Source organism: Sminthopsis crassicaudata, chromosome 4, assembly GCF_048593235.1.
Source record: "Sminthopsis crassicaudata isolate SCR6 chromosome 4, ASM4859323v1, whole genome shotgun sequence".
Classification (NCBI taxonomy): Eukaryota; Metazoa; Chordata; class Mammalia; order Dasyuromorphia; family Dasyuridae; genus Sminthopsis; species Sminthopsis crassicaudata.
In genome coordinates, this window is record NC_133620.1 from 366514270 (window position 1) to 366537441 (window position 23172).

The 23172-nt window shown below is 35.8% G+C and overlaps 1 protein-coding gene across 2 annotated transcripts in view; it reads left to right on the forward strand.

Annotated features, from left to right (window-relative positions):
• The window catches only part of GDPD1 (glycerophosphodiester phosphodiesterase domain containing 1), a 57110-nt gene extending 42037 nt beyond the window's left edge, over positions 1 to 15073 (forward strand). The window contains exons 5-10 of one of the 2 annotated variants that reach the window (XR_012481266.1): positions 3388 to 3506; positions 3889 to 3978; positions 5554 to 5687; positions 6337 to 6428; positions 7934 to 7993; positions 11311 to 11368. Coding sequence is in view for 1 of the 2 variants with exons in the window: in XM_074261956.1 (XP_074118057.1) it covers positions 3388 to 3506; positions 3889 to 3978; positions 5554 to 5687; positions 7934 to 7993; positions 11311 to 11362; positions 13674 to 13793 (575 nt within the window). In the remaining variant the exon portion in view is untranslated. Of the gene's footprint in view, positions 1 to 3387; positions 3507 to 3888; positions 3979 to 5553; positions 5688 to 6336; positions 6429 to 7933; positions 7994 to 11310; positions 11369 to 13673 lie in introns of those variants that run through there. The other variant, XM_074261956.1, reaches the window with a different exon arrangement.
• Positions 15074 to 23172: the final 8099 nt, after the last annotated feature.

The following is a 23172-nucleotide window of genomic DNA, read 5'->3' on the forward strand; positions in this document are numbered from 1 at the left end:
ACTAGCCTAGCTCAGAGCACTGGGTGCTGATTCTGTGTTGGCATACTAGTTCCTCAGTATCTAAGGTTAGGTTAAATCTGTGTCTAATTTATTTTATTTATTTTTAGTGTCTAGGCTCAAGAAAGTGGAGAAAATATGAATAAATAAAAATAAACTTAAAAGTGTTCTCATTTTCTGTTTTTCCCAGAGATCAGTTAAATTTTTTCCAATTCACCGTCTTCTTTTTCCTCCCCTCCCCCAAGCAAAAGTCCCTCCTTGGACAGTCACCTAAAACCCTACTGTCCTAATTGCTAACTTTTCCTTCAGATTTAAGATTTTTCCCATTTAAAGTGCAGCAAGCACTTTTACCCACAAAAGTCTAATTAAAATTAATATTTTAAGTTTTAAAATGCTATAATGGAACTCTAGAATTAAAAATATATATATAAAACTATCTTTAACAACAAGGCAGAAATGGAAAGCTTGCTGCTAGTAGTTTAAACTCCAGAAAACATTTTCACTTCCTCCTACCTGTCCGTGGTCCTATTCTCTGTTCCCTCTTTCCCCTATTCCCCCAGGCTAGTCCTTTTATAATTTAAACTACTAGCCCTACGAAGCACTGGGTGGAACTAAAATGTGGTATGGGGCTTTGGCCTGCCTTTAACTGTAGCTCCTGGAGTCTGCAGCCCCTGAGTATGCCTAGTTTTCTGTTAACCATTTTTGGTCAGTTTTTGATCTCTGTATTTTCTGCCTCTCGGTAGTGTGTGGCGGTGGGCCCTTTGCTAGTCATAATGCATAATCTGAATGTCAGCAAATGTCTTATGGAGAAGGCAAAGTGCAGATTATGCAGATAAAGTGGCTTCCTTCCAGTCTAATTTGTTGTTGAGTCTTTCTGATTCCAGGTCCAGGACTACATCCATTGCACCTCCTGTCTTTCAGTAGTAGAGGAGATAACATGTAGGTATTCAGGCTCACACAAGAAAGCCTTCCTAAGCCTAGCCCTAGCACTCAATTCATTTTGTCACCTAGCTGCCTAAAGGTCTACATCATGCAAACTATTATGTACACACAAGAAAAATAAACAGATAAAATAGGGGTAGTCTTAGATTAAGGAGGACCAGGAAGGGCTTCTTGCAGATAGTGGGACTTCTCTGAGACCTGAAGGAAGCTGGGGAACCTAGGAGATGAAAATAAAGAGGAAGAATATTCCAGGCCTGGGGTACAGCTAGGGCAAAGGTTCCAAGTTTTTCCAGCACCCTAGGACAGAGGCCCATCTGAGTAGTGGTTGGAACTCATCTAGGCCAGTTTACCTCCTTTCTCTCTGTATCCTGTTCTAGCTTATTTGGGCTGTTGCTATAGTGAGGACCCTGAAAATCCTCTTAACAGTTTCAACTCTTTATAATCCTCTTTTTTGGGAAGGGGGGTAGTTGTATCATTTCTAATTCTAGGACCATCCTGCTTGGCCTAAAAAAAATTTTTTTAATAAGTTTAAATAGCTTTGCTTTCTTTCCTCATTCATTATTCATCCTCCCTCCCCACTCCCAATCCCAAATGCTGATCCTGTCCCTTCTTTGTGCCTTTTTCCCAACTAAAAAAAAATTTCCTCTCCAGCTTTTGTGTTCCTGATACTATTCTGATCTGTCCCTGCTTTCATGTTCTTAATCCATCTTTAAAAACTCTTTAAGTTGGTACGTGAGTTCCTTGTGTGTCTACTTTGCTTAACTCTCTTAGATTTTCTGCTGACCTAGATAGCTTTTCATTTAACATTTATTTAATTTAAACACAACTTTTTCTTTAAAAAAATTATTTAGTACATTGTTTTTCCTCAGTTACATGTAAAAATAATTTTTAACATTTATTTTTAAAATTTTGTTCTAAATTCTCTTCCTCCTTTGAAGGTACCTTTTTCTTCCCATGTACCTCCATTCTTTAATGTTACTGCAGTTAATCCCTCAATCATTCTTTTGATCTTTGTTTAATTCACATTTTTTTTTCTCTCATTCCTAATGCTTACCCTGGATCCCACCTTACTTAATGTTCTAGGGACCTTGATTCACATCCTGTAGGAATTATGTTTGGTTGTTATGCTAATTTTATATTATTTATATCTAGTGCATATCAATTGAAAATTTAAATTGTAGGCAGCTGAAGTGATTCAGTGATTAAAGCTCTGGACTTGGGAGTCTGGAGGGCGTAAATTCAAATCCAGCCTCACATACTCTCTGAGCAAGTCATTTCTTCTTTGCCTAAGTTTCCTCATCTGTAAAATGGGGATAATAATAGCACTCCCCTTCCAACTTTATTGTAAGGATCAAATGAGATAACAATTTTAAAGCACTTGGTACTCAGTCTTATATAAATGTTAACTGTTATCAAGTTAGATTTTACATAATTTTCAGATACCCCAAAATAGAGATCAACCTTTTCTCATTCATCTGCTGCTTCTCTTTTAAGAACACTAATTAGTGGGCTTTGTAGATCTGTAACCAAAAAAAAAAAAATGAACATTTTCATTTGCTTTAGGATTTGAGATGGATTAAAAGGGCTGTACAGACAGGAAAGGGAACATAACTGATCTGGTTCATAATGGTTGCGTAAATGAACATAGTCTGAAGGTCTGTGAGAAAGTAAAACTTAAGAATATTCCTCAGAAACACAAGTATCAAGTGGGAGAAGCTTCTAGTTTTTCATGAATTTTTTTTCCCTCAGAAAACAGCCTAACTTATCTTGTTACCTTATTTGAACATTGAGTTGTTAGCCTCAATAACATAAGAAAAAATTGATGACATTTTAGAACAAGAATTTTGGTAGTAAGATATTTTAGAGAAACCTTAAAAGCTTGCCTTTTTTCTAATAAACAAGATAGATAATGGATCTGGTAGTGTGTGGGAGGGGTTGGTGGAAGACCCCCTTCCCAATCCAATTAACTAATCAGAGGCATCATCGGTACCAGGAGAAAACATTTAATCTCTGCAGGGAGAGGCCCAGACACACCTGGGAGCCATCCCAAGTCCCACCATGTGCTCCTGGAACCTGGCCAGCTTCCACTTGTCCAGGGTTTAAAAGGCAAAGGACTCGAGCCTTCTCATTGGATAGACTAAAAGGATGTAACCACACTTCCTGTATCTCAGGTTCAAAGTTCATTCCTCCAGAGAGTAAATGATCTTCCCCCAGGTCCCAGTTCTGGAAACAGGGATCATGTGACTCAATATTGTGAAATACATCATCCAATCAGTCCCAATATAGTACCTGTGGGGTTTTTTGTTTGTTTGTTTGTTTTTTTAAGTGAACTAACTTTAATATAATTGAGGCTTACTTATATCTAGCATAATTGAGCAGGATTACTTCCCTCTGATCTGTAGGACCAGCTGCCATTGCATTACATGGTATAATTTTTAATTTTTTCAGGAAGCCAAAGTGAAGGAGAAGATAAACGAATTCCATTACTGAAGGAAGTTTTTGAGGCTTTTCCTCACACTCCAGTAAACATTGATATCAAAGTCAACAACAATCTGCTGATTAAGAAGGTATCTTTTTTATTATGAATTTTATTACTTCCTCTAGCTGTGTTGCATCAGACTTTACAACCCAAATGGAAAGATGATTCCCTAGAGTTATGACAAAGACTTGGCTGCTTGCAGTTTAAATCATTGACTTATGTTGCTGCAGTTTACAACCTGTTAGCTAAGAATTTACATTTTGTTTTTAATGGGTTAGAAAAATGAGAAATGTAGGTAATTTTTGGTTTGTGAGAAAATCTCAAGTTACATTGTTTGGTGTTTCAGGTTTCATTTTAGATCCATTCTTATACTCTAAAGTAGAGTTGCTTGGTGATGAAGTCTTTTTTAAAAAGGAAAATAGTGTAATTGAATTGGACAAGTATGTAAGGTTTTGATTTTTCCAATGCAGGTTTCAGAGTTGGTAACTCAGTATAAACGAGAACACTTGACAGTGTGGGGCAATGCCAAATATGAAATTGTAGAAAAGTGTCACAAAGAGGTAAGCTCCCTCCTGAAACCAGAATTATTCACTTCTTTTGTTATTGTGCCTGTGAAAGATTAGTTATTTTTCTTTTTTTCTAGTGCTTCCAGAGCAGTTGCTGTTCTGATACTTACGTAGAAAAAACAACAGCATAGAACTAGGTGGAAGCAATGGGTCAGCAGCAGAGATATTTTTCTTAAAGGTGAAGGCCTTGAGCCTAATGATGGAGGCCATACATTTTTAAGTTAATTTCATAATTCTTGATACACAAATGAATATCTAGTGAGACTTAGCTTTTTAAGAACCATTTGCTTGTTCACATCTGTCCCTTAGATGTTTGCTTTAATTAAAAGTTTCCTGTTCAATTGGAATTGAAAGGGAATTTTGAATTAAGCTTTGTAGCCTAAATTATCTCTTCCTTCTTTCCCTATAGCCTGTCAAATAAATTGAAAAGGCTTTCTATCAACTGAATAGTTTCTGGTCAGAAAAAAAAAGTATGTGGTTTAGGCATACAGAATGGAATACAGTGGGACCCCCACCTCCCCATCCCAAGTAGAAAACTAAAATACTAAAGATTACAATTTTGAGAAGGCCTCCTTGTAGGGAAAAGCTAAAGTGAAAAGCCAGAAGTCTTAGATTTCTTCTTAGGCCTTTTCTGACTTGAATATGATACACATGACAAACAGTGAACGGGAGGGGAGAGGGATAGAGTAAGAGAGAGAGAGAGATTGTGTGTGTGTGTGTATTCGTGCACATTCACCCACACATGTGAGTGCTGGTGAAGGAGATATCAGGTGTCCCCCGAAGCTCAGGAAGAGGGATAATAACAGAGAAAAAGCAGACCTAGCCCAGTTTCAGTCCTATTATTATGAATTAGAAGCCTCTGATTTGGGAAAATTTTTACTAAAAAACCCAGATCTCTAATTAATTATTTTCAGACATCCACAATTTTTAGCAAAAATTACAAACTGCAGTGCCCCCAAACATTTCAGGAATAAGTGTTTCAGGTTATTTTGCCCAAGAAATCTGACCTGATTAATTACCTTGTGCTTTTTTTAATTTCTGTTTTTTGACAACATTGTAAAATAGGTTGTCAACATATTGTGTAATTCAGTCATATATTTTATTCTAATTCACTGGATAGCTTTTATTGGCAATCAACAAATATATACCATGGCTACATAAGCATACTACTTAATTGTTCATTTCATGGTAATTATACAATATTTTGGTTATTTTACGGTATAAGCTTTTGTGGGCTGGCTTAGAGAACCTTAACTTCCATATAAGTAGTCAATAAGTAGCATGAAGTTAGAAGGGCATGTAGTGGGCTTGGGGAATGTTTCTCCCTGTAGCAATGGCTTCAATCATAGACATCTCTGGGCCATATCTGCCAGAAGAAGGGACCCAATGCCTTGGGTAACGTCAGTATCCCATGAGCCAGCCATTGTATGAATGTTTGTAAGAATCTTGTTTATAACTGAAAAAATACTTGTATTAAGCTTTGATATGAAATTTTAAGGATTACCTGTAGGCCTGTCTTGTTAAGTAGTTGTGAAATAATGCATAATATTATACATGTGTGTTTTGTAGAATTCAGATATCCCCATTCTCTTCAGTCTACAACGTGTTCTGCTCATTCTTGGCCTATTCTACACTGGCCTCTTGCCTTTTGTGCCCATCTGTGAGCAGTTTTTTGAAATTCCAATGCCTTCTATAATATTGAAGTAAGTGGCTACCCTGTTTTGTTTTTGTGATTTATCATTATAATGACAGGAGAGTTGCAGGTAAAATCCCATAAAAATCAATACTATTACAAAGGAAAACTTTGTATACAAGCCCATTTCCATGTTCTACTGTGACTCATATTGATACAAAATTACTCTACTTAACTGATCATAGTAAATTATTTGAGTACAATAAATGCTTAGTGTGCTTCCAAGTTAATGGTCATTTTTACGTTTGTGTTTGTGCTGTATACTTTGTAAGTAGGACAAGAGGGAAGGAGAAGAGATGCTTTGACTTAAAGCACCTGATTCTTGGAGTCAGAAACTCTGGATTCCAGTTCTAGCTTTGATATAAATGATGTGACCCTATTCAAGTCACTTCTCTTGTCTGTGACTTAATTTCATCATCTGTAAAATGTGGGGGATAATACTTGTATTATCTATCTGCCTCACTAGTTTTTTGTGAGCAAAGCTTTTGTAAGCCTTACAGGTTAAGATGAGTTATTATTATTATTAATGTTTGCAAAAAGTGATTGTGGGGGGCAGAGGTGGATGTGTTAAAATATAAATATGGGGTCTTATCCTGCCATCAAGTAGCACTGGCCCCTTCAATGTTACTCATCCTTTTTCACTTCAAACATCCCAACAGCCTCACCAGAAAAGTTTATCAGATTCTCAAATCACCCACCAAAACAACTACCAAAAAGATCTGAAGCTTGGAGAAAGAAAAGGGTAGGGAAGGTGTGTATGTGATACCTCCCCAAGTCCCCTGCTGAATACAAAGCCTTGCTTTTTGAAGAAACAGATCAGCTCTATCTCAAGGTCCTGCAGACTGGGAATGTGATATCTACCAATGTGTAACAAAAGAACTTGAAGTGATTACAGAATTGTTATGTTGGGATTTTACCTGTATTAAATTTTGTATCAACCCCAAAGCAGAAACACAAAAATAACAAATATACTATGTATGCAGTATTCCTTTAAAAAGTATTAGTGAATGCTGTTGTATTTACTTACCTATGGTTTCATTTTTCCAATTTGTTTTTTTGTTTATTCTCATATTCATTAGCATGTTTCCTCTTGGGTAGCCAGACCCTCCACACAAAAGAAAACTGCTCCCTTCATGGTGTATTTTTAAATTGGTACTAACCACCTGCTCCTGTGATTGGCTGCTTTCCTTTAGCACAGAATAGAATCTTTATTCTTTTAAATGAGTATTTCTGAGTGTTCTCTTTAGAAGCAGTGAGACCAGATAGATTTTTCTTTCCAAGAAATGATTGTGTGTTGAGTGGAGAAACAGTGTAAATTTGGAGACTTAAGTATTTTTAGTAGTTCAGTGAACAATTACAAGGATTTCTAACACAAGACCCTAATTGTATTTAATTTGCTAGTTTGAGTTTGAGCTACAAAATCTCTTAAAGGAGAATAGGGTGAATCATTCCTTCAAAAGGAAGGGGAGCTCCAATTTGGGGCCAGGTGGGTTGAACTGGCTGAGAAAAAATGGAAGTTTGAGGGAGTGAGCGAACTATGCAAGAGTATTTTAGAAAAACTGGATTTATAGAGAAACATAATAAAAGATGAGTTGATGCAGAAAGAGGAGGGCCTAGTAGGTGACTAGGCCGCTAAAAAATTCTAAAGTTCAAGAATCACAGATAGAAAAGAAGTGCAATTAGGGGAGAATGACTGAGAATGGAATCCATGATATGCTGATACAGATGGTTGTCTCAATTTATATAATAGTTTGGAAGATAATATGTTTCTTTTTAGTCAGAACAATGGCATCTGGGAAGTAGAAGAAAACGGCTTAGTGGTGAAAATAATGAGATAAACTAGCAAGAATAGGAAGCACCTTCCAAAGAGTCTTATACTGAAAAAGAAAATAACAGAAAGTTCTAGTACTAATTTTACCGGGTTGGTAAAACAAATCTCTCTCTTACTGGAATAAAGCACCTGAATTATATTGGAATACTATAGAAAAAAGTACTAGTAAAAAAGAAAGTGAGGAAAGGACAGAAACAGTCTGAATTATAGATTTTCCTTCTCCCCACCCCTTCTCACCCTTTTACTCTTGGACTCTGGCAACAGAAAGTTAACCTGAAATCAGCATTAATTATAGCTTTAGAGAATGCTTCCTGGGAGCAGAGATAAGGAATGGGGAAATGAGGGATATAGAGGTTGTTTTGTTCATTGCTGTGTTGTTAATTTGTAGCTTCAATTTTGTTTTTTTTTTTTTTTTTTTTTCTCAGACTAAAGGAACCACAGAGCATATCAAGGAGTCAAAAATTTCTCATCTGGCTGGCTGACAGGTAAAAATTTTAATTTTTTCTAAAAAATTGGCTCACTCAATAAATTTTCTATTAAATATTCTTGTATGCATTGCATTTGGAAATGAAGATGATTTTAAACTAAAAAGTATTTCAAAGAGGTGGTGGAGTAAAGGCAGGGACTCAGAGCTTTCCCAAAAACCTCTCCAAATTTCTTTAAAAAACAACTAAACAAATTTTAGAATATTACAACCCACAAAAAAAAGAAGTGGAACCATTTTCCAACTGAAGATGACTTAGAAGGTCAGCAGGAAAGGTTGGTTGCACCAGAGTGGTAGTTTAGCACAGTCCCTCAGCTGACCATATCAAATCAAGAAACAATAAAAGGGACCAAAAAAATGAAAAAATAGAAAACAATGTGAAGTATTTCATTGGGAAAACAACTGATCTGATAGATCCAGGAGACAGAAATTTAAAATTATTGGTCCACCTAAAAGCCATGATAAAAAAAAAGAGCCCAAACATCATTTTTCAAGAAATTAACAAGGAAAACTGACTGATTTTCTAGAACCAGAAGGTAAAATAGAAATTAAAAGAATCCACCAATGACCTCCTGAAAGAGCTTCCGAGATTAAAAACTCCCAGAAATATTATAGCCAAATTGTGGAATTCCCAGGTCAAGGGGAAAATATTGGAAGCATCCAGAAAAAAAACAATTCAATTATAGTGGAGCCCCAGTGTGATAACACAAGAGTTAATAGCTTCTACATTAAAGAATCAGAGGGATTGGAATATTATATTCTGGAGAGCAATAGAGCTAGGATTACAACCAAGAATACCCACCCAGCAAAAGTGAGCATAAGAATTCTTCAGGAGAAAAGGTGGAAATTCAGTGAAACAAAGGACTTTAAAGCATTCGTGATGAAATAAAAAATATGATTTTCAAATATAGAACTTAGGAGAAGCATAAGGAGGTAATCAAAAAAGGGAAATCATAAGAGTCTTAAGGTTTATCTATTTACATTTCTACATGGAAAGATGATACTTGTGACTTAGGAATTTTCTCATTAAGGCAGTTAGAGTATTATATAGACAGAGGGCACAGGTATGAGTTGAATATGAAGGGATAATATCTAAAACAAATAAAATTAAGAATGTACTGAAAGGGAGAAATAAAATGGCATAATTTATCTGCCATAAAGGAGACAAGAAAAAGCTTTTACAGTGGAGGGATAGAGGACAGAGGAGGGAGAATGAGTAAACCTTACTGTCATCAGAATTGACTCAAAGAGAGAATAATATACATACAATATAAATCTAGAGATCTATCTTGTCTTATAGGATGGAAAAAAGGAAGGTGGTGATAGGAGAAAGGGTTTATTGGAGGAGGGCATGGTTAGTAGCAAAACACTTTTGAGGACGGACAGGGTGAAAGAGAGATAATAGAATATAAACTAGGGAGAAATGCAATTAGTAATAGTAATTGTGAAAAGAATTTTGAAACAAGTTTCTCTAAGGCCTCCTTTTAAAAATTTATTTCCAAATTAGTCATTTTGAGATTTGAATAAAAGAAAAAGAGTGAAAAGTTAACATGCTTCAGTCTATATTGAAACAATATTTCAAACAAACATTAATTCAAACAAAATTAAAATAGTTCTTTCTAAGTGCATAGTATGCTTAATCATTGGTGCTTTGGGATTTTCTTGGATCATTGCATTGCTAAGAATAGTTAAGTCACTCACAGGTCTTCATTGAACACTATTACTTTATTCTGAATAAATTCTCCTAGTTCCCATTCACTGCATATCAGTTCATATATATCTCTTCCAGTTTTTCTGAAATCATCTTGCTTATCATTTTTTATAGCACAATAATATTCCATTACAATCATATACCACAAATTTGTTTAGCCATTCCTTTTATGTCCAATTCTTGGCCACCACAAAAAAAAAGCTGCTATAAATATTTTTGTCCTCCCCCCCCCTTTTTTTTTTTTTTTTTTTAATGTCTTTGGGATATAGACCTAGTAGTTGTATTGCTGGATCAAAAAGTGTGCAGTTTTATAGCCCTTTGGGGATCGTTTCAAATTGCTTTCTAGAATGATTAAATTAGTTCACAACTCCACCAGCATGTATTAGTATCCCAATTTCCCCATACCCCTTCCAACATCTATCATTTCCTTATTTGTTCTGTTTGCCAATCTGAGAGATATGAGGTGATAACATAAGAGTTATTTTAATTTGCAAAGAAATCCTCCATTTGTAGGATAACTTGACTTTGTTTTAGATAAATACTGTAAAGCAATTATGCTTTGTTTTGTTTAAAAATTATCCCTGGTTCTTGAAGTAGCAAATGTTTGCTTAGTGTTCCTTTCACAGGACCTTGGAGGGTTCCCTTAATCTGCTTTTTCTCTGTAATCTAGAATCCAATTTTATTTTAAAATATTTGAATTAATATTGATCTGTCATGTTCAGCTTAAATAGCCGCTCTTTCACTAGCTTTTCAAGTAGCCTTTGGTTGTTTATCATTTCAATTGAGAAGAAAAGTATAAATGACAAATGTTATACTCATTTAACTGCTAATTTGTGAACATCTCACTTCCTCTGATTAATGTGCTTGGCCTTGAAATACAGGTGCATATTTCTTTATGCAGGAAGTCTCTAATTTCAGAGACACATGATATGTTCCAAAAGTTCATTTGTAAGTCAGGTGTGTATAGAACTAAGAACAGGTTTTCTCATTGAAACATCAGTGGGAGGTGGTTTCTCAAGGTAGACTGTAAGAGGCCCATTTTGACCCATAATATGAGTGAGTTAGAATACAAATACACCCCAGTATTTGCCATAACTTTCTCTTTGAAAACTTGGAAGGCCAGTAATATATCTCTTCCCACTCTAGTTCAAACAATGAGAAGAGGGATTGGTTTTTCTCATGATGCATCCAGTCAGAGTAGCAAGAGCTAGAGAGGGTCCAGGGGATGGAAACTTCAAGTTTTCCAAGATTTGAGATAATGTAGAAGGGAGTCTCAGCATTTGTGACAAGGAATCTTAAGCTGGTGCTGTTTTCTTTACATAGATGGTCAGGACTGAGTGAAGGCTTGACCTTCACCAACTCCCTTCAGATTCATTGCTGCTTCTGCCCTTGCCCACGCCAATGTGACTTTTTAAAAATGTTGCTTTTGAGGACATATGTGGTTTCCTCCCATTACCATAGTAGTATATATACATAGTGTCCCCAGTATTGATAGTAGTTGCTTAATGAGTTTGATTTTTTTGAGATCATATGCCATTGGGCAGATACCAGGGAAATGTTGGGTTAAAGATTATGTCCTAAATGTTATTCTGTTTTTCTCCTTATAGGTTGCTAATGAGGAAAGCCTTATTTGACCACCTCACTGCCCGAGGCATTCAGGTATATTTCTAGAAAATATACAAAGGCTGGTTTCTAATTATGTCCTTATAGACAGGATAGCTTTATTTTTATTATTATTTAAACTTTATTTAGTATGGCTAATTTTAGCCAAGGGTCAAGAACTTTGGATTGATTTTGGATTTCACATCATTTATGAAAATTTGCCTGCTAAGGCAAATGCTGATGCTAAGAATACAAAGATGCAAAACAAAATAATGCCTTCCTGCAAGGAATTTTTAATCCACAATGCACACAAACAAATAAAAAGTAGTAATAATAGCTAACATTTATGTAATACCTACTACCTGCTAAGTACTTTATAATCATTATCTCATTTCATCTTCACAACACCTTACAGGTAGATGCTATTGTTATCCCCTTTTACTGATGAGGAAACTGAAGCTAGTAAGAGTCTAGACCAAATTTGAAAGAATACAATGACAGAGGGGAAAGTTATAGGGAAGAGTTCATGGAGGAGGTAACTCACAAGGGAAACTTTGAAGGAAGAGGATTTCAGCTTGTGGCAATGCAGACTGGTCAAACCTGGGCAAGTCATCTACTTTCTCAGTGAGCCAAACAACTTCCTTAAGACTGGATATTGCAGAGCTTTTGAAGTTTCTAAGTGCTAGGAACACAAATTGAAGAAGAAAAAAAAGCAAATCCTGGGCCTCAATATGATTATGTTCAATCTAATAAGGAAAGACAATGTATAAAAGGAAGCTGAAAGCAGGGATAAGCTGGGGTGGGAAGCAAAGACATCTAGTAGAACCATGGAAGAGAACGCTTGGAGTATGGCCTAGAGAGAGGGGATGAGAAGAGGCCAGTCCAGGGCCCTGCTTAAATGAAGGTTCTGAGAGGAACCAAAGTGGGGGAAAAGAGACACAATCAGATTTTTTCATTGTCAATTCATTTTGGCAGGAAGATTAGCTGGGAGGCTATTGCACTAGACAGGTATATAGATGAGATAATAAGTCTCAACTAGGATAGTAACAGTGGTAATGGATTGATGCTTAACAGCCTTGTACAGATATAATTGACACAAGTGGCAACTGATTAAATGTAGAGGGGGTCTAGTCAAAAATAATACCAAGTTTTGCAAACACTTGGATTAGGAGAATGATGCTGCTAGCTATAGAAATAAAGGACGGTAGGGAGGGGAGCAAATTTTAGAAGATAATGAATTTGTCTTTAGGTATGTTAAGGTTAAGATGTTTGAGGGACATCCAGCTAGAGATATTTCATAGTTGGAACTCAGAAAAAGGGTGATTTCTAAAGCTATGGATTGAGGATGAAGCCATGAGATTGCTGGGTAGCCTTGGGGGATGGTATATTTAGGAGAAGGAGTAAGAGAAGTAGGGAGAGGAGTTAGTCACAGTACTGGAGGGATGAGAAGAGAGAAGAGGAAGAAGGAGAGAGGAAGGAAGAGGAGAAAAGAGGATGAAGGAGAGAGAAGGGGGAGAAGGGGGGAGGAAAAAGAGTGAAAGGGGAAGGTGCTTTGCAGAAGCCAAGGAAGGAAAGGGTAGGAACATAGTGATGAGAGTGTCAGATGCTCCAGAAATAATAAGGAAGATGAAAATGGAAACGAAGGTATTAGATTTATTGGGTAAAAGGTTATTTGTGATGTTGAAGAGACCAGTCTGATGCCTGTTAGAAAGAGGGGAGGTGATGGGCTGGCAGCTGAGTTGGGACTGTTGAGCCTTTCCAGGCCCAGCCTGTTCTCTGGGGCTCCATTTGGAGGTTTGCTTCTGCAGCTCATTTTACAGATGAGGAAACTGAGGTAAACAGGCTAAAATGACTTGCCCAGCGTCACTTGGCTAATGTTGGGTCAGATTTGAAGTTGTCTCCATTCCAGGCCCAGCATTATGTGCCCTGTGGCGCCACCTTGCTGCCTGAGAGATGGTAATTCAGAGAAATGGGGTTAAGGGAAAGGGTTTTTGTTTTTTCACTTCTGCCCCTGCCTTTGATGCTGCTGGCTTGCTAAATGGTTGGCTGAAGAAGGCTTTAGGTGTTCTACCATCTCTTTAGTGAAGATTTAGTGGAAATTTATTTTGGAATGTGGAGGAGTTGGGAATAGGAGATGTATTATCTGAAGTTAGATTTTCATACATATAAAGGTGGGAATGGGCAAGAGGGAGGGTGGAGGTGCACACTTCCAGTTGGTATTGAGATTGAATTTTTCTGAATGGTTATGAATTTCTTAAACTTTGTACATTTCTAACCAAATGCATTGGGATTGTAATGGATAAGTGCTATTATGTGAAGGTGAAGTATGCTCGGTTTTTTACATCTTTGCTTATTCCTCTGCTTTTAGGTATATGTGTGGGTACTAAATGAAGAGAACGAATACAAAAAAGCTTTTGATTTGGGAGCAACTGGGGTGATGACAGACTATCCAACAAAGCTTAAAGAATTTTTACATAATTATGCATAAGTCAACCTAAGCATTTGAAGAAGACTAAGGAATATTCTTTTTTCAGCATCATATAAATAAGCCGTTTCCAGAATGATAAAAGATGTAATCAATTGAGTTTCATTACCTCATTTTTAAGCCTGGTTCGTAATGTAGAAACTATAATGTATATTTATTTTAAAATATATCCCAGATTTTACATGATTTGTTTAGAAAGTTAACATTGATAGAGATAGGGCAGGTAAAAGATGAATAGTGGATCAAGATTTCTATATTCTATCTATTGTGGATCAAGATTTTTGCATTTTTCTCTACTACAAGCAATTTGCAAATCAAAGACTAACACTAACAGACTAGGTACAATCCAGGACTTTGAGAGATTGTGACCTTCATCTGCCTGAGATCAGTTAATCAGTAAAAACTAAATTATTGAAAAACTGAAGCCATTCTTAAGTTGGCTCTTTATTTCTGGACATATTGCTGGCCTGCACAGTGGAAAAACAAAACAAAACAGAGAAGAAGCAGTTACAAAAGAAAAGAAAACCAAACCAATGATGTGTAGTTATCTGACAAGACATACTGTGATTAGTAGTGAGTCTCATAGAAATAAATAACCATCACTTGACCAGAAGCGAAATCTTTAGACTGAATTAAGTTTTTCTTTGGCTATTGTTATATATTTTTGTTAATAAGAATGTCAGACTAATCTTTGAAGTCTTTTGGAGGGGTGTGTGTGTGTGTGTGTGTGTGTGTGTGTGTGTGTGTGTGTGTGTGTACCATCAACTCTATGGCTAATTTTGTTTCCATTGTAAACATTGCAAAGTAGATTTGTAAGCTATTATTGAGACTAGAATCTCTCAAGCAAAGGAAAATTACAAATTGTAACAAGGCTTAATTGTATTTTGCGGGCCTATTTCTTGATGTACAAAACCACTTTGACTCTTTAGCATCTTCATTATGTTAAAGGTGACATCATTGTTTCCAAACTTTTGGATAACCCACCTGATCTGTATCTACTGTTTTGCTAACCAAGTTGTCCCTTTTGAGTGTTAGTTGGAAATATTTCCCAAAATGCTAAAATTCCCTTCTATAACTATGTATAAATCTGTTTTCAAAACTTTTGAGTTTTTGTCATCAGTGGGACCTCTGACCTCTGGTCAGCAGTAAGTGATGCTCTACCATAAGGCAGGTGAAATCCTAGACATGTCATTTGTAATCCATTTTCTCATGAAGGATAGGTTTCTCTCTCTCTCTCTCTCTCTTTCTCTCTCTTTTTGAGCAGAAATAAAGTTTTCCAAAAATATGCTTAAGTCTCTTGGTGTGTGTTTTTCACTATTCTGTTTTGTTATATTTTTTAACTGTAGTAGTACCAAAGAGGTTCTGGAATTTTTAACTGAATAATTTATGAATTTATTGATAAGAGTGAGCCCATGCACCAGAAATTTACCTCTAAACTAAGGAAAGGGAAAGAGGAAATAGATGATGTTAAGTAACTTGATACTGTTTAGTTACTGAGAATATTGGAGGTGTAGTAGGGGGGAAGGGAAAAATATGAATTGGAGGGCATCTCGTTCTTAGTAATTCTGATCTAATACATTGAATTACAAAACTCCATATAGGATGGGGAAACACAGTTTAAAAAGGTAGAGGGAAAGGAACAGATGCCTGACCTGGAGTCCACAAGATCCTGACTCCAATCACAGTTTATACTCATTTCCCAGTGTTCCTTTTCTGGGAGTAGCTGATTCTGTCCATCATTGATCAATTGGATCTGAATTAGACCTTCTCTTTGTTGAAGATATCCACTTCCATCAGAATACATCCTCATACAGTATCATTGTTGAAGTGTATAGTGATCTTCTGGGTTCTGTTCATTTCACTCAGCATCGGTTGATGTAAGTCTCTCCAAGCCTCTCTGTATTTCTCCTGTTGGTCATTTCTTACAGAACAATAATATTCCATAACATTCATATACCATATACTCAACCATTCTCCAATTGATGGACATCCATTCATTTTCCAGTTTCTAGCCACTACAAAAAGGGCTGCCGCAAACATTTTGGCACATACAGGTCCTTTTAACTTCTTTAGTATTTCCTTAGGATATAAGCCCAGTAGTAGCATTGCTGGATCAAAGGGTATGCACATTTTGAAAACTTTTTGGGCATAATTCCAGATTTCTCTCCAGAATGGCCGGATTCTTTCACAACTCCACCAACAATGCATCAGTGTCCCAGTTTTCCCACATCCCCTCCAACATTCATCATTTGTTCCTGTCATCTTAGCCAATCTGACAGGTGTGTAATGGTATCTCAGAGTTATCTTAATTTGCATTCCTCTGATCAATAGTGATTTGGAACACTCTTTCATATGAGTGGAAATAGTTTTAATTTCATTATCTGAAAATTGTTCATATCCTTTGACCATTTATCAATTGAAGAATGGCTTAATTTCTTATAAATTAAAGTCAATTCTCTGTATATTTTGGAGATGAGGCCTTTATCAGAACCTTTAACTGTAAAAATGTTTTCCCAATTTGTTACTTCCCTTCTAATCTTGTTTGCATTAGTTTTGTTTGTGCAAAAACTTTTCAATTTGATATAATCAAAATTTTCTATTTTGTGATCAATAATGATCTCTAGTTCTGCTTTGGACTCAAATTCCTTCCTCCTCCACAATCTCCTGATCCTTATTTTGTCTTTAATTACTTTTTCTCCCGTTTTCTTCATCTTTGAAATGGAGATGCTAACAACTGTAATACTTAACTCAGGGTTATTGTTGATGGTCAAATGAAATGAATACATATTTTTGCTCTTTGCAAGTCTTAAAAATCTATATCAAATATTAGTTATTATAGCGAAGTAGACTGTCCATGGTTGCAGTTATGACCACTTTTAATGCCAGAACTGTGTTAATTATAAGCTTTGTTGACAGAAAACTTTTTGAAATGCATTATACATTTCAGTGACTTTTTTAAGATATTATATATAATTCATATATTATATATAAATTCATATAATTACAAGGTTATCATTTTAAATATCTAGGCTTTGAACTGAATGGTAATGTAATTTTGCACACACACTTAAAATATTCTGGCCATCTCTATCATTGTCAGGCTATCAGCTATCTTTTCTGCAATATGACATCCATCCTGAAGAATTCTGTGGTACCTCTGGTTTGCTGATTCTGATCTCCATGAGAACCAGAAAGTTAGATAGCTAAGCTTGTTCAGGATTAATGTTAAATGCCTTAATAGGCATGCATGTTAAATAAATGATGATACAGTGTGTGGGATAGTAAGTAGAAGGCTTCATTGGGAGAGGGAAGTTTCTCATTGGATGCCTTCTGTATTGGGAATAAGAGGCAGTGTTGCACAGTAGGGATACCATGGAGGACCACTCAAAAGACCTGCTCCTTATTACTAGTATGAACTTGGTCTTGATTTTCTCATCTCTTAAAATGAGGAGGTTGGACTAGAATTTGAACTTTTTAAACCTATGAAGTTACACAGGGCTGTGTAACTCCCCAAAAATTTTGAGAGCCTAAAATTATCTGGCTTTCATATGCAGACTGAGCTGTTTGGCTTATTCACTTGTTTTCACTTGAGTTTGGAATAATGTCCTGATAGAAAACTTGAATTTGCCGAAGATCTATTTTGAAAATAGGTTGCTAAAGAACTATACAGTACTTTATGACTTAAGGACATTTCTTTTTCAAGGCTGAAGACAGTCCTTGGAAGTGTAGATTTTTATAATACTATCCCCCTTTTGTTGAAGAAACTGAGGCTCAGAGTAATTATATGTTTTGCTTGGAGTCATTCATCTGCTCAGTAAATAAATGGTACAGCTGAACTGGACCCACTTCTCAGGATTCCAAAAAGTGCTCTTTTTATTAGCTACTGATATAATTTGGGGCTTTCAGGTGGTGCAATAGATAGAATGCTGACCCTGAAGTCAGGAAGACTTTTTTTTCTGAGTTCGAAGGTAGCCTCAGTTACTTCCTAGCTGTGTGATCCTGAGCAAATAACTTAACCCCTTTTGCCTTCGTTGAAGAAGGAAATAGCAAACTATTACTCTAGTATCTCATATGGTAAATAATGTGAATAGTGTGGTAAAGAGGGTTCCTTAAATTTTTTACCTTGTCTTATTATAAGTAATGGAGAAATTGTCAAGATGAACTGAAAGCTTCTTGAGGGCAGGGGCTCAAGTCTTAAAGTTTCCTTTTATTCATTATATAATATGCCATAATGATGTATGTGGGTGTATACATATATATGTACACATATATAAATGTGCATATATATTGGGGGGGTGTAAGTCATGATAGCAATATTTTTATTTTATATTGGTTACATTCAGTGATTTCTTGTTTTGGGGTTAAATTAGGTTTTGCAAAGTGAACTTGGAAATATGGCTTAAAACATACTTTCATTTTATCAGTACTTATTAAGCACTGTGGCTTTCTTTTTTTAGGTTTAAATTTGCAAGGCACACATACTTGCTTACAAGGAGGTAATTTCCTTCTTGCGGAAATGTATGCTACTAATTCAGGTAACCAGTACCATTTGTAGATGCTCTTCTGGACTCTGAACTGTGTCAACCAAATGATTAAACTCTTCTCAGACATAGAAAAAGTTGTAGCTCATTCAAGGAAATGTTAACGTTTTAAATAGCCTTGCAAAACCTATAGTGTAAATATTAATTATAATTGACCTGCTAACATGAAAAGAAAATGACAAAACAAGATTTTAAAAAGAAACGTTGCATTAAAGCATTGAGTGGTACCTTTGCTTTCATCTTTATATATCTATTTAATAATAGTTACTAGTTTAAGAAACTGAACTTCTGAGACATTTCTTCCTTACTGTACTCATTTAGTGCTCCCAGAAATGGGAAAAGTTAATGAAAATCTTACTTCCAGCCTTTGTCTTTTTTTTTTGACTTGTGTACACTTCAATCTAATTCTCTTGCATGTTACAGCATTAGCTGCCTCACGTTATAGACCTATTCCAGAATAAAGAACAAATAAATCTTTTTAAAATAAGATGTTATCTATTTTCCTAATAAGCTCTAGACTAACTTCCCTGGTAATGAGCTGTTTTTTCTTTGCCCTTAACTTTCTTTTTCCTTCCTTCCTACATTGTTCTTTCATACACCCTTACAAAAAGGATAGATGAGAGGTAATTTAAAATAGTCTTAAAGAAAGCATGGGATGTCTCATCTTTTCAATTAAGATTATACTTGGCAATCCTAACTAATTAACAATGAAGTAATATATTTAGCCAAGTTGTATTTTATAACTTTTATCTGCCTACAATGATTTCCACCCCCTCCCCTACAAACTTAGCTTCTTTTTCCTATATGCCATTTCAAGAAATACACTTGGATGTGATCAATTACCTGAACATTAATTATTCAAATTCACTCTTGTTTTTCTCTCAGGCTGGAGCAGAACATTTTTCTAATTTACCTTGAACCTTGTTGATTTTTTAAATCAGTAGTTCCAGGTATATATATATATATATATATATATATGACTCAAGGTTGGTTAAAAAATGCTATTTACAATGAGCTTTTCTCCAACCTATTTTGGGGGGTGGAGAAGAGAGCAATTTCATCTCTCTTGCTATATCCATTGACTCCATATATAAATGACTCATCCATATTATCATTAGTTTAAACCCTAATCTCATATATCTTGACTATCAGCTTTCCCCAACTAAATTTCCCCCAAAACCCTATTCCATCAGTGGCAGTCTTCCATATTTGGATCCTCTGTATTATGTTTTCCTCTCATATTGAATTACTATCTAGTCCACCTCTGCAGTCTCAAATCCTTTCCCATCTCTTTATCCCCACTGTTAACACCTCATTATCCTCCCCAATATACAGCCTTTTCTATTTTTTTTCTATTACCTTTTCTTTCAAACCTTCCATCCTTTACCTTACTGCCAGATTATTTTTATGAACAGATCTGGTCTTAGACTCATCCACTGTTTTTATAGAAAACAAAAGCATTCTTTCCCAGGCATTTAAGGCCCCTATGCATTTGGATATGTTCAGCTGGTTCTCTATTGTCAAACAAAACTACAACTTTGCCCTTGTGCACATCCTCTTTCTTGCCTCCATGCTATTGTTTGTCCTATTTCATATTCCTGCAATCTATTACTAGTTCAAGAACTGAGCAATGCACTTGGATAATGAAGCACGTGAGACTAATTGCCAATTGGACGGTTCCCTATTAACTTGTTTGAAGGTTGACCCTTCCCAGCTGTTCTGTGCTGACTTGATTGGTGGGACAAAGAGGGGGAAGTGACTTGTTTGGGAGGAGTAGAGAAACTTGGGTGGTGGAACTCATGCTCACTCGCACTCGTGATCTGGCGTTGGAGGTGACGGTAAAGATCTAGAATAAACACGTTTAGTGGTCCTGACTCCTGCTGATTTCTGGGAAGATAGTGTTCCAGCAAGTTCAACTCAAAATATTGCTTTCTCAGTGGATGCCCATCCATTGGAGAGTAACTGAATAAGTTATGGTATATGAATATTATGGAATATTGTTCTGTAAGAAATGACCAACAGGATGATTTCAGAGAAGCCTGGAGAGACCTGGATGAACTGATACTGAGTGAAGTGAGCAAAACCAGGAGATCATTATGCACGACAAGATTATGTGATGATCAATTCTGATAGATGTGGTTTTTTTCAGCAATGAGATGGTTCAGGCCAGTTTCAGTGGTCTTGTGATGGAGAGAGCCATCTACACCCAGAGAGAAGATTGTAGGGACTGAATGTGATATTTTCACTGTTTTTGTTGTTTTCTTTCTCTTTTTTCCTTCTTGATCTGATTTTTCTTATGCAGCATAATTGTGGAGCTATGTGTAGAAGAATTGCACATGTTTAACATATATTGGATTACTAAAAAGGGAGGGCTGTGAAAAGCAAGTGGTACTCACAAGTTTAATACTGAGGAGGGGGATAAAGGGGAAGGAAAGGAGAAAAGCACAAGCAGGGGTTAACATGATGGCAAGCAATACAGAATTAGTCATTTTAACCAAAAATGTCAATGGGGTAAACTTCCCCATGAAGAGGAAGCAGTTAGCAGACTGGATTAAAAGCCAGAATCCTACAATATGTTGTTTATAAGAAACACACCTGAAACAGGGTGATACATACAGAATAAAGGTAAAAGGTTGGAGCAGAATCTATTATGCTTCAGGTAAAGCCAAAAAAAGCAGGGGTAGCCATCCTCATCTCAGATCAAGCAAAAGCAAAAATTAATCTAATTAAAAGAGATAAGGGCATTATATCTTGCTAAAGGGTAGCATAGATAATGAAGCAGTATCAATATGGTACAGCATCTAAATTCTTTTTTTTTTTTTTCTGAGGCTGGGGTTAAGTGACTTCACTAGGGTCACATAGCTAGGAAGTGTTAAGTGTCCGAGACCAGATTTGAACTCGGGTCCTCCTGAATTCAAGGCTGGTGCTCTATCCACTGCACCACCTAGCTGCCCCAGCATCTAAATTCTTAAAAGAGAAATTAAGAGAGCTGCAAGAAGAAATAGACAGCAAAACTATAATAGTGGGAGATCTCAACCTTACACTCAGAATTAGATAAATCAAACCACAAAATAAGAAAGAAGTCAAAGAAGTAAATAGAATACTAGAAAAGTTTGGTATGATAGATCTTTGGAGAAAACTAAATGGAGACAGAAAGGAGTACACTTTCTTCTCAGCAGTTCATGGAACCTATATAAAAATTGACCATATATTAGGACATAAAAACCTCAAAATCAAATGCAGTGAGGCAGAAATAGTAAATGCATCCTTTTCAGACCATGATGCAATGAAAATTATATTCAATAAAAAGCCAGGGGAAAATAGACCAAAAAATAATTGGAAACTAAATAATCTCATACTAAAGAATGATTGGGTGAAACAGCAAATCATACACATAATAACTTCACCCAAGAAAATGATAATAATGAGACATCATACCAAAATGTGTGCTATATAGCCAAAGCAGTAATAAGGGGAAATTTTATATCTCTAGAGGCCTACTTGCATAAAATAGAGAAAGAGAAGGTCAATGAATTGGGCTTACAACTAAAAATGCTAGAAAAGGAACAAATTAAAAACCCCCAGATAAACACAAAACTTGAAATTCTAAAAATAAAAGGAGAGATTAATAAAATTTAAAATAAAAAACTACTGAATTAATAAAACTGAGTTGTTTCTATGAAAAAAACCCAACAAAATAGACAAACCCTTAGTAAATCTGATTAAAAAAAGGAAAGAGGAAAAGCAAATTTTAGTCTTAAAAATGAAAAGGGAGAACTCACTACTAATGAAGAGGCAATTAGAACAATAATTACTTTGCCCAACTTTATGCCAATAAGCTCAATAACTTAAATGAAATGGAAGAATACCTTCAAAAATATTGCTTGCCCAGATTAACAGAGGAAGAAGTAAATAATCTAAATAGTCCCATTTCAGAAAAAGAAACAGAACAAGCTATTAACCAACTCCCTAAGAAAAAATCCCCAGGACCAGATGTGTTTACATGTGAATTCTACCAAACATTTAAAGAACAACTAACTACAATGCTATATAAACTATTTGGAAAAATAGGGATTGAAGGAGTCCTACCAAATTCCTTTTATGACACAGATATGGTACTGATACCTAAACCAAGTAGGTTGAAAACAGAGAAAGAAAATTATAGACCAATCTCCCTAATGAATATTGATGCTAAAATCTTAAATAAAATATTAGCAAAAAGACTACAGAAAATCATCCCCAGGATAATACACTATGACCAAGTAGGATTTATACCAGGAATGGAGGGCTGTTCAATATTAGGAAAACTATTAGCATAATTGACTATATCAATAACCAAATTAACAAAAACCATATGATCATCTCAATAGATACAGAAAAAGCATTTGACAAAATCCAACATCCATTCCTACTAAAAACATTTGAGAGTATAGGAATAAATGGACTATTCCTTAAAATAATCAGGAGCATATATTTAAAACCATCAGTAAACATCATATGTAATGGCGATAAACTGGAACCTTTCTCAGTAAGATCAGGAGTGAAACAAGGTTGCCCACTATCACCATTACTATTCAATATTGTATTAGAAATGCTAGCCCTCGGCAATGAGTCAAGAAAGAGATTAAAGGAATTAAGAGTAGGTAATGAGGAAACCAAACTATCACTCTTTGCAGATGATATGATGGTATACTTAGAGAACCCCAAAGATCTGCTAAAAAGCTATTAGAAATAATTCATAGGGGCAGCTAGGTGGCACAGTGGATAGAGCACCAGCCTTGAATTCAGGAGGACTCGAGTTTAAATGTGGTCTCAGACACTTAACACTTCCCAGCTGTATG